The sequence below is a fragment of the Microtus oregoni genome, unplaced genomic scaffold (assembly GCF_018167655.1).
Source record: "Microtus oregoni isolate MIOR12 unplaced genomic scaffold, Mior012 000173F_ref0000288, whole genome shotgun sequence".
NCBI classification, from domain to species: domain Eukaryota; kingdom Metazoa; phylum Chordata; class Mammalia; order Rodentia; family Cricetidae; genus Microtus; species Microtus oregoni.
In genome coordinates this window covers 419,756-432,117 of record NW_024544829.1, presented here as the reverse complement: position 1 = coordinate 432,117, position 12,362 = coordinate 419,756, and the positions used below count along the sequence as shown (strand labels likewise).

The window sequence follows — 12,362 nt, the reverse complement described above, 5'->3', positions numbered from 1 at the left end:
GTCTGTCTGTCTGTCTGTCTATCTATCTATCTATCTATCTATCTATCTATCTATCTATCTATCTATCTATCTATCTATCTAATCTATCTATCTATCTATCTATCTATCTATCTATCTATCTATCTATCTATCTATCTATCTATCTATCTATCTATCTATCTATCTAATCTATCTAATCTATCTATCTAGTTTTTTCAAGACAGGATTTCTCTGTAGCTTTGGGGCCTGTCCGAGAACTCACCCTGTAGACCAGACTGGTCTTGAACTCACAGAGATCCACCTGCGTCTGCCTCGCAAGTGCTGGGATTAAAAGCGTGCACCACCATAGCCGAGCCATTTATTTTTTGCCCCAACCCACCCCCATCCACTTTGGGACCCATTTTTAAAATGGAAAGACTCCTTTTTACTTACAAATATGATACATGATAAAGAACCAAAAATATTCGTGAAATTCCAGAGGGAATCACTACTAATGTAAGTAAGCTTATATAAAAATGTATTTAGTTGGTATAGTGCCAGGGTACTGTTGTTCTTCAGAAAAATGAACAGAACATACTGAGGCTTTGGGATATAGCTCAGTTGGTAGGATGCTTGCCTGTCATTCAAGACCTGAGTTCAGTAATCAGTACCAATAAAATAACTGACTGATCCAGGTGATGATGGTGCGCACCTTTAATCCCAGCAGTTGGGAGGAGGCAGGAACAGGTGGGTCTCTGAATTCAAGGCCAGCCTGCCTGGTAAACAGAGTGAGTTCCAGGAATGTCAAGGTTACACAGGGAAACCCTGTCTTGAAAAACAATAATAAAATAAAAATAAACAACTGAATATTCTGTGAGCATCTTTCCATGTTAAATATGTGAACTAAAATGATAAAGGATTGGGTCTTTTTCATATTTTTCTTTTTGCAATCATTTGTTCATAGTTTTTATTTGCTGAATTCTTCTACACTTGTTTTAATAGAAAGAATTGAGCTGAATTTGTAATCATTGTCATCCCAGTAACTGATTTTTTTTTTTATTTCAAGACAGACTGGGCTGGAGAGATGGCTCAGAGGTTAAGAGCATTGCCTGCTCTTCCAAAGGTCCTGAGTTCAATTCCCAGCAACCACATGGTGGCTCACAACCATCTGTAATGGGGTCTGGTGCCCTCTTCTGGCCTGCAGACATACACACAGACAGAATATTGTATACATAATAAATAAATAAATATTTTTTTTAAAAAAGACAGACTTTCAGGTAGCCCAGGCTGCTTAAAATTTACTATGTAGTCAGAGATGGTCTTGTAGTTCTGGTCCCCATGTCTGTTTTCCAAGTGCTAAAATTACAAGCATGCACTAACACACCAGGCTATCAGTTTTTGCTAAGGACAGTTATAGTTTCTTTTCTTTGAGATGAGTCATTAGGTCCAATCACTTGCTAGGATTTTTATCTTTCTGGCTTTTTGATATAGGGTTTCTTTTTGTAGCTTTGGCCATTATGGAACTCACTCTATAGACCAGGCTAACCTCGAATTCACACAGAGATCCACCTGCCTCTGCCTCCCTAGCACTGGGATTAAAAATGTGCACCTCCACCACCACCTGGCTAGCTAGGTTTTTTATTAATGAACATATTATTAAAAAAATTTTCTATCCCTGAAGGGGAGCAGAGAAAAATGTGTAGTTCAATTTTAAAAAAAGCCATGTGAAGATGGAAAATACATTAAAAAAATTCTATTCAGCACTTGGGATGCAGAGGCAAGTGGATTTATGTGAGTTTGAGGACAGCCTGGTCTACAGAGTGAGTTCCAGAACAGCTATGGCTACACAGAGAAACCCTGTTTTGACAAAAACAAATTCTTTTTTTCTAAAGCAGAATGGAAGCTGTATTCCCAACATACTAGAAATAATAAGCACTTTAGAGTAAAATTGTCTTCAGATTCTGCATCTACCAGTTTAGTTATGTAAATAATTTGAGCGAGTAAGTCACATAATATCCTAAGCCTCAATTTTCTTAGCAGAAAATCAGGGATTGTTATTGTTCTCTTACAGGTGGAATAATTTTAACAAGATCTACACATATGAAGTGCCCAGCACAACTCTTGTTTACCATCTTCTGGAGTTAGAAAAGACATTTTGCCTTTACTAGTCTAGTGAAGCCCATGGAGGGAACCTCTATATCAAAGTGATGGTCTTATTTGCATAAATGAAGTGCCTGGAGTTACAAAGGACAACAATTATATTGAATACAGTTGAAACATTTAACTTTGTTATCTTTTTGGACTTACCTGGGAGAATTCATGACAGGATGGATTAATGAAAAACACCTAAGAAGAGAAGAGAGAAAGCTCATATACCTGCTTTTGACTTTTTCTTGAACTATCAGTTTGGATTTCCAACAGGCTTCTAGATATTTCCTCCTTCAGCACCCTGCCAGCAATTTTCCTGCCAGGGAAATAAATGCCTCTCCCAAAGCCTAGCTGCTTTTCTCATATCTATAATCCACCACTCATGTAATATCTTAAGTTTAAGTCCACAAATCACATTAAAGTTTTCGCTTTCCTACTCTGTCAAATTAATCATGGTCATCTGTAGAATTGTTTACATTGCTGAGGAAGGCACCCAGGTCCTTGCCTCATGGTAGGCAAGTACTCCACTACATCTCTAGCCCTCATCTTAGAATAGTGAATCCTTGTTATTGAAAACGGGATTTTTTTTCTCTGCTGATTTCCAACATCCTCTTTTACAAAGTATTTCTTGGCAAATTTAGGTATATATATATAATATATATTATATAACTTTTTTTTTCCTAGACAGGGTTTCTCTGTGTAACAGTCCTAGCTGTTCTGGAACTCACTCAGTAGACCAGACTGGCCTTGAACTCACAGAGATCCTCCTGCCTCTGCCTCCTAAATGCTAGGATTAAAGGGATTAAAAGCATGGACCACCACAGCCTGACTGATACATTCTTACACCTAAAGTGCTACTATACAGAGATGTGCTGTACTACTTCATACCTGTCAACTTGACCAATTTATGTATGCTTTAATTTTTATAAATATATCCTAAGTTCTTTGAGGAAATAAACCATTTTTTTTTTTTGAGAGAAGGTTTCTCTGTAGCTTTAGAGCCTGTCCTGGAACTTGCTTTGTAGATAAGGCTGGCTTTGAATTCACAGAAATCTGCCTGTCTCTGCCTCTTGAGTGCCGCTATTAAAGGCATGCACCACCACTGCCTGGCATAAACTACTTCTTACACTTACCTTTCTATCTCCTAGTAGTGCTTAGTATAGCTCTTAGAAGTACTTCCTAAGATCTTGATAGTAGTCATGTTAAAGTAGTTCTACTTCCAAAAACAAAGGAAAAGTTGACCTATTTTCTCCTGGTTTGTTATTTAATAGGATTTGTTGATGACATACTAAATCTTCATGTCAAAAACCTTCTGCGAATTCTGTATGTACATAAAATTTTCACTAACTCACTACCATAACTCTCCACATGATGCACTTGAGGTTGTTTCGTGGTATGTAATATCATTGGTTAAAAAAGCTACGGATGAGATCTTTTTCTAATATGAAGCCCTGTTTATGACCTGATCACCACCTGCAGCCTAGGGCCTAACATATAACAGTGTCTGATAATAGACTTTTTCATAAACCCTGTTCTGTTTAAAAATTAACTTATTCCTTAAAAAGAGATTGTTTACTTTTAAAGGCTTGGGGGAACATATATATGTAATTATAAATGCAAGTTACAGAAACAAATACAATGAAAAAGCTTTGTAGAAAACAAAGTAATTTTTCCAGGAAAAAAGTTTTAGCAAAGGAGTCTTAAAATATCTTGATCATAGTAGGCATTGATAGTTTGTTTAACATTTATGCTATATCTTTTGGTTAAATTCTTTTACTTGTATTCCTAGGTTAAGACATCAGAATTTTATAGATATTCTCGACAGCTACGCTATGAAGTTGACCAAGCATTGAATTACTTCCAGAACATTCACCAGCAGCCCTTGTTAGACATAAAATCAAGCCGTATTCGTTCTGCCAAACCACAAACTACAGTATTCCGAGGAATGATTGGACATAGCATGGTTAATAGTAAAATACTTCTTCTAAAGAAACCAAGGGTCTGGTGGGAACTGGAAGGCCCCCAAGTACCTCTGAGGCCAGACTGCCTTGCTATTGTCAATAATTTTGTATTCCTGTTAGGTGGAGAAGAACTAGGCCCAGATGGCGAATTCCATGCATCTTCAAAAGTGTTCAGGTATGATCCAAGACAAAATTCTTGGCTGCGCATGGCAGACATGTCTGTACCCCGTTCAGAATTTGCTGTTGGTGTTATTGGGAAATTTATTTATGCTGTAGCAGGCAGAACAAGAGATGAGACTTTCTACTCGACCGAAAGATATGATATCGTTAATGATAAATGGGAATTTGTAGATCCTTATCCAGTTAACAAATATGGACATGAGGGGACAGTACTCAATAACAAATTGTTTATCACTGGAGGAATCACTTCGTCTTCCACATCTAAACAAGTATGTGTGTTTGATCCCAGTAAAGAAGGGACCATAGAACAGCGGACCAGGAGAACTCAAGTAGTCACCAATTGCTGGGAAAATAAGAGCAAGATGAATTATGCCAGATGCTTTCACAAGATGATATCTTATAATGGCAAGCTTTATGTCTTCGGTGGTGTCTGTGTGATCTTGAGGGCCTCTTTTGAATCTCAGGGCTGCCCTTCCACAGAAGTGTACAACCCAGATACTGATCAGTGGACCATCTTGGCATCCATGCCAATTGGTAGAAGTGGCCATGGTGTGACTGTGCTCGACAAACAAATAATGGTCCTTGGAGGGCTTTGTTACAATGGTCATTACAGTGATTCCATTCTCACCTTTGACCCAGATGAAAACAAGTGGAAGGAAGACGAATATCCTCGAATGCCCTGCAAGCTGGATGGTTTACAAGTGTGCAACCTATATTTTCCAGACTATATAATGGATGAGGTTAGGCGTTGCAACTGATGTCATCTTTCTCCCTAAAAATTAAAAAGGCAAATAAAGCATTTGTAATAAAGTAGTTTAAAAGCATAAAGAAAAACCTCACCAGTTTTCCTATCAAAGCCATTGGTCTAATATTGTAAGTTTTCATTCTGTGCTAGCATCTTTTTCCTTTGAGTGACCTCAGACTCATGCAATAAGTTTATTTAAAGCACTAGCTCTTGAAACTACTTCCAAAAGCAGTTTATACTTCTCCACTTACCTGGGAAGTGTATTTTTCTGCTTTAAACATTTCTTCCAGATGTTAGTGTAAGATTTGTGCATCTTCTAAGAGAAGACCCAGTAAGTGTCACTGGATGTGATTTCAGTCTCTGTCTGTCTGAACTTGTTTTAGACATTGTTTTAGTCTGCTATATGTTTTGGTTTATTATTTAAAAGTTTAAAACTCTTGACCTTTTTGCATGGCTTTTGCTGAAAATGCAAAAATTTAAATTTTCTACAAAAGTTTTTTTATATCAGAACACTATTTCTAAGCTGCCTTCTCTTATCTGCATTGTGTTAGTGAAAGCATATCCATACTCGTGCACATCCTATAAATATATAAGGCATATCCCTTTTATGCGTGATTAGGATTCTATATTTTTAAGCTAGTGCACTTGCACACACAGTTCGCCATACTTGTTGAAATTTAGATGTAATGTCATTACTGTATTAATGTTTTTAGAAAGTTAAAATAACTGGAGTCCTCATTCACTATCAAAGTAGTCTATCTTCAGTCCATACTAGTTCAGTAAAATTTGAACTCATATTTCTGAAACATGTATGGATAAAAAACTTTTACATTTTGTTTTCAAAACTAAACATTAGTATTTTATATTAATGTATGTTTTTTTTCCTTGTTTGAAAATGTTTTTCTTCGCAGTCTGTTTAATCTTGGTTACCCTGTTTTAGTGAGAATCAGAGTGCTCTTTGTCAAGCTCTCAGCCTGCAGTGTGCAAGCACTTTTAAAGAAAAGTCAGGTACTACCCGACTCCTAAGTAAAAGCCTCGTAAAAGTAAGTGCAACTCCCATAGTTTCTATTCAGTAAGGCTGCTGCAGGTGGTGGATGTGGGGCGGCAACTCTTACACAGTTTGAGTCAGTTTTGACTGAGAGGTGAGAAAGGAGTTATGATGCATCTGCTTGATCACTTTGTACAAAATATTCAGTGGCACTAGAGAGATATGTTAACCCTCAGCGTCTTTTTGGTTTCTGGAAGCTACTAGCATGAAGGATAGTCACCCGAAAGTTTGAAATGAATCTTGAATAGCTGTTTTAATGGCGTTTATAATAAATAGTTTAGGATTAACTGCACATTTCAACTCTTCAAATGCAAAGGAACAAAATATAGCTGACAAAATTAAGAGTGATCCGTGTGAGTGGGTCATTCACATTGATGCCATTTTCTCATGAGCAGTCTGTATCTGATTAAATCTTACACTGGCATAGCCTGCCAGATCTCTGGATTTTGGTGCAATATTGCAATGCCTTCTATATGGCTGCTGTTGTATAAATTTTTCTAGTTACTTTGTTTTGTTTTATTTTTGCTGCTGGCACCATTGAACATAAAATGGAAGTGTGAAATAATGGAAATGTGAAGATTTTGGGTTTTTCTCCCCCCCCCCCCATGCTGCGAATCAGTGTGAATAAGGCCTGATTTTTCAAAACTGTAAAGCCAGGTATTTGAGTTTTAGAAAGTGTCAGGTACACTTTCTAAAGAAAACCTTTTTTTCTTTCAGGAATCAGAATAGTGGCTCCTTTTGTGTGTGATCCTTCCATTTTTATTAGGTGGCCTTTCATTTATTTCTGATTTCTGAAAATAAAATTGATATTTGAGTTTCCCTTAGAATGTGGGTAAAGGGTTTTTTATTTTAAAAATAAGTTTAATTATTTTGTTTTTTGAAACTATAGGTTAGCCATCTTTTTTTCTACTATACTTAGAAGTTTATTTGTGTGTCTTTAAAGAAAATGTCTTCATTATTTTTCTTGATATCTTTTGTTGGAAATGACCAAGAAGAGGATATCAGACAGGGTACCCCTATCAAAGGCTTTACACTCCAGTGGCAGTTCTCTTTAATTGCTTTGATACAACTTCATAGTCCTGTGTAGATCAGCATCTTCGTAAACAATTGAATAGTCTTGGTCTTCCATTTGGAATAAACAAGGCCAAGGTCAACGATTGTTTCAGAAAATTCATGATATCTTAACTTGAACTAATTCTGGGTTCAGCTTCACGTAAGTCATGTCTGACTATAATCTTAGTAGTAATCAGTTTTGAGCTTTAAGACTAGTTGCTATTGTTTGAGTTCTGAATGTATGAGGAAATCATAGTTCTAATTTAGATTATAAATCCACAAATAACTTACATTCCCTTTTAAAATTATGGTTTAATAGCTGCAAGAGATTTATTTTTGTTATACTAAACTATGAAAATTTTTTCATAGAATTTTTTCAAGCTTTTCTGTGCTTCATTTGGAACCACTTTGTCTATATGCATTGTATATGAACAAGACTGTCATTTTGAAAAACTCAGTAAGTGGTTTGAAACGATATGGTTTAACTGTTAGGATCTTTAAATGCGTCATCTTTCACTTTACATTTTAAATGGTAGACGTCACAAAAAATAGTAAATTTTCTTTAATTGCCTTTTAGTTGGCACCACTTATTTTCTTAAATGTCTTTGACCTAAGTTTTGATGTTAAAGAAAATTCTTGCACTACAGCCTTTTCATAGAATACAAGATTCTCGTGTTGAAGGTTTTGTATTGGAAGAAATGCTACTGGTTTCTAAAAGGCAAAGCATTATAGAATGATTAACTTTGTTTGCTAACTTTTTCTGTGTCCTCCTCATTGCTCTATCTTGTATGAGTGTTACTCTAATTGTGAAATACTTACTGAGCCCTTCTCGTATCTTTTTTAAAGCAGCACCTTTGGACACCTCATTCTGGGAAGCTTGCTTGAGTCACAATAAAGGACACACACACTTGTGTGGGGAAGAAGTGGTAAAATGGAGAGTTTTGTCTTAATTACATGAAACTAAGCTTTAAAATATTTTCTAACAAATTATTTGAGCTGCATAATGTAAGCATGTCGAACGTTTTGTGGGACTATTTTTCTATATGTGTATGTGGGTGTGGGTCATAACATTTCAGTTTATAATATAAGTTGTTATTTCAGTTTATAAGCTAGCTCTCAAAAGAAACTAGCTCTTTTGAGAATACATAATTTAAAGGTTTTAGATCGAAGTAAAACAACATAGACAATAGTGTAAAGTAGAAATATTTGAGGGCTATATGGCAGTGGAACTGCTAGTGCCAGTTTTCTTGTTTGCCTACCATGTTTTCAGTTTGTTGTTGTTGTTGTTTTTTTTTGGTATTCTAAACATTTTGTGAGGCCATCCATTTGTTTAATTGCATTTAGAGTCGGTTTGGGAATAAATATCTTCTAAAAAGAGATTTATCTTAAAAATTAAAGTCCTAAAAAATTAGTTTATTGAGAGTTTATTACTTCAGATACCCCATAGGCATGAACTGGAATAGATAATTCATGGAAATCCCATTCTTTTACTATATCAGTATAGCTCCCAATATTATATGTATAACATTGAGAATGCCATTAGCTTTGTTCCCTCTTAAAATTCTTGGGTTTTCTTTTGACTTCTTTGGGAACAACTGCATTAAAAGTTACTAATCAGTATATCAGTAAGGATTGGGTGTTTGCTTTCTGAAGGAATGTTCCTAAGAGGTGATCAGAAAGGTTCTTTTCTACCTAACTTGTTTATGCCCTTTACTCTTGGGCATAATTTGTCTATAAAAAATATTTTGACCTTTAGGTACCTTTGGGGCCAGTAGTCAAATAATCCTAGAGCCGATATTAAAATCTTAGGATAATTTAAGGCTTGCCTTTTATACCTGTTTTGAAAGCCTTTACATTTTTTGTCAGGTAATTTTTTCCCAAGCCGTGGATATAATCTATTCAACATGTTTATGCTATCCATTCTGTTTTTAAATTGAAAAAAAGTTAAAAGTGTTTATGAAGAAAAATTTAAATAAAATATTTTTAATCTTTAAAAGTATGTCTTTATCTGATTATTTAGTCTTTTATTTAATCCTTCACATTCAAGTCATTAATAACTTAATAAATAGTATACTTTGTTATTCTTCAATGTGCCAAGAAAACTGTGATTTCTACCAATGTTTTCAGCAGAAGATTCAAATGAGAACGTTAGAGTGAGATGATTTATATTCTTATATGCAATAGAAATGATATAACAAAGCCAAATTATTAAAGGTCTACTAACAAGACTTTTTCAGTTTTATAGAATAGAAATATGAGAACTGAGAAAAGGCATGTGATCCTCAACTTTAGTTGGTGAGCTTTATGTTTTCTCTGATATTTTTCTCATGGTTCTTTTTAAAAAATAATTTATTTATGTTATATATATTGGTGTTTTGCCTGCAAGTATATCTGTATGAGGGAATCAGATCCCCCAGAAGAGGAGTTATAGACAGTGGGGAGCTGCCATGTGGTTGCTGGGAATTGCAGCTCTGGAAGAACAGCTAGTGCTCTTAACCGCTGAGCCATCTCTCCAGCCTCTTTCATTGTTCTTAACTTAGAAAATAGGCAGAAAGTAGTCTTAGGTATGTGTGCATGCACACACATGTGCCTTTCATGTGAACTCCTAAGAAACCTCAGCAGGATTCCAAAGGACCTGACTTACTCAGATCATTTTCTAGCTTTTCTGTCCACCACTTCCTGCGCTCTGTTCCAGTGGCCTTCTTACATTCTATTTACCTTTCGGTGTATTCGTGTCCAGCTTCAAATTGTCTTTCTCTTTCCTTGCCAGTCCACTTAATTTATGAAGCCCAACTGAAATGCTTCTGTGATGGTTGAAGGAGATGTCCCCCAATAATCTCAGGCATTTGAATACTTGGTCCCAAGGGGAGGCTTGGATGTGTGGTCTTGTTGGAGGAAGTGTGTCAGTGGTGGCAGGCTTTTGAGATTTCAAAAGACTTGCCATTTTGAGTGTGCTTTCTGTTTCCTGCTTGTAGATAGAAAAGCCCTCAGCTCTTGGCTTCTACTCCACCCACATGCCTGGTACTTCTGCTCTGCCATCATGGAGTCTAATCCTCTGTGACTGTAAGCTCAAAACTCTCATATGATTTTCTTCGGTCATGGTATTTTATCATGACAATAGAAAAATAATACACCTCTTGTATTTCTACCCAGTGAATTTATTGTCTCTTCTACACTCCACTCATTTGTAGCTCTTGATTTCATTCAGTTTGCACAACAGCATAGTACAGAATTCTTTCTCCGTGCTTAGATCATAGTCTCCTTGGATATAAATACCCTATCTTACTGCCTTGAATGGAAAGACCCTCAGGACTAGCCTGTGCTATGTTCATAGTAAGTGTTCATTGCAGCATGACAGGTTCCATTGTAGGTTACAGGCAAGTGCTAGAGGGAGCTAGATGAGTTAGAGGTAACAGTTTCTGGGCTTTTAGCTTGGTTTTCTTTATGTACACACTTCCTACATAATCTTAGCCACACCTATAGCTTCCTTTCAAACTTTAGTTCTGTCACCTGACAAATCCACATTTCTCAACTTAGGGTTCCAGCCAGTTCCTAAGCATTCCTCATGTGTTTCATTGGCATAGTAAACTGAGCATATTTATCTTCTGGATTAGTTACTTTTTTATTGCTGTGATAAAATACTATGAGCAAAGACAACTTAAGTTATTTTGGCTTATGGCTCCAGAAGGATGAGAGTCCATGGCAGTAAGCAGGGTCATGGTGGTAGGAGCATGAAGCAGAGAGCTCATGTCTTCAAATGTAAGCGTGAAGTAGAAGAGAGCAGGTTAGAAGTAGGATAGGCTTTTACTCTAAAGCCCGCCCCAGGAACAGGATTCCTCCAGCAAGGCCATATCTCCTAAACCTCCCCAAACAGCACCAACAACTGATAGGCAGCTGTTCAAATGCCTGAGCCTGGGGGACATTTATTTTTCTAAATACTGCACTCCTTCTTATATCTGGCCACAATTTTGCCTGGATTATGTGTGTGGCTCTGTCATTGCCTGTGGTAGTTCAAAGCAGAAATCTGCATTGTCCTTACCCAACATGTGACTTCTCTTACCAATCTCCAGGGTTTTTTAAGTCAGTCTTACTGTGTGTCCTAGGCTGACCTTGAATGCTGGGTGATCCTACCTCAGCCTTCCTTGTGTAGGGAATACAGGTCTGACATCACACTGGTCTTTTGCCACTTTAAACTCTCATCCATCTTCTTAAGCTTGTTGGTTCACACTCTCATGGTTCCTATTAGACTTCCTGAATTGTCTTTCTGATCAGCTTCCATATTCTCTTTTCTACACAGTTGCCAGAGAGAGCTCTCTAAAGGTAAATCTGCTCCTGAGATAGAACATTCTTCAATAATTGCCTTTCATCTTGTGAGAGTAAGGTCCCAAATCACTAGCGTGCCATGTAAAACCTTTTTCTGACCTGCCCTCCATATTGGGGATAGAACCCTGCACTTACTAGACAACAACTCTACTACTGAGCTGTCCCCCCAAATCCATGTTCAGTGTCTTATATCCTGTACTATATAGCTATGCAAACCTCATGGGTTTCTGAATAGGCTGTTTTCTTTAAGCCTCATTGCCTTTTGACCCACACCCCACACCCTATCCTCTCTTGACTCACCCTTTCTTGGCCTTCATAAACCAGTCTTGGTAACAAACATTTTCTCGTTGTTTTAAAACTTCTACCCTTTAGTCTTCTAATAGCACCTTGTGTATACTTAGGTCTCACCTTTTCTCATATGTGAGGATAACTCCCTTCCCCATTATACCCCTAACTGTACGTACACTAAGGACAGATACTGTCCCTTTTGTCTTCCAAGAATCTTAGTATCTGGCACATGGTAAATCCTCAATAAAAATAGAACCCAGAAAATTGGAGAAGTACCAAGAAAATGCTCCCTTTGAGGAGGGGAGTTGTATTAGAGAGCTTGTCTGCCGAGATTGACTTCTCTGAAGACATCCATTCATTTCTCCTACCACTGCTCTCATGTCTGGAAAGCTGATGTGTGCACACTTATCACAGTTGTCAACAAATACTTCCTGGATATCTTGGGATTCCTGATTCAGGCTGAAAATGCCAAATAAAACAGACCTAAAAGGTGCTTGGCGGAACATCAGTCTCACAAAATGTGGGGTAAGAAAGTATTCACTGGTCTCAGTACTACTGGGAACCAACATATACCATTCCACTTTCTTAGAGAAATTATCAGATTTAGCATTTTAATTATTAAAGGCTCTGAGAAGATTGCTCTACTCATTCTGATTTT

At 36.9% G+C, this 12,362-nt stretch overlaps 1 protein-coding gene across 4 annotated transcripts in view; it reads left to right on the top strand.

Moving 5' to 3' along the window:
* LOC121445308 (kelch-like protein 15) overlaps nt 1-9,081 on the top strand; it is a 45,429-nt gene extending 36,348 nt beyond the window's left edge. For 3 of the 4 annotated variants that reach the window (XM_041647364.1, XM_041647365.1, XM_041647366.1), the window contains one exon: nt 3,896-9,081. In XM_041647364.1, coding sequence (XP_041503298.1) covers nt 3,896-5,005 — 1,110 coding nt within the window. In that variant the 3' untranslated portion in view covers nt 5,006-9,081. Of the gene's footprint in view, nt 1-2,029; nt 2,291-3,895 lie in introns of those variants that run through there. The other variant, XM_041647369.1, reaches the window with a different exon arrangement.
* Nucleotides 9,082-12,362: the final 3,281 nt, after the last annotated feature.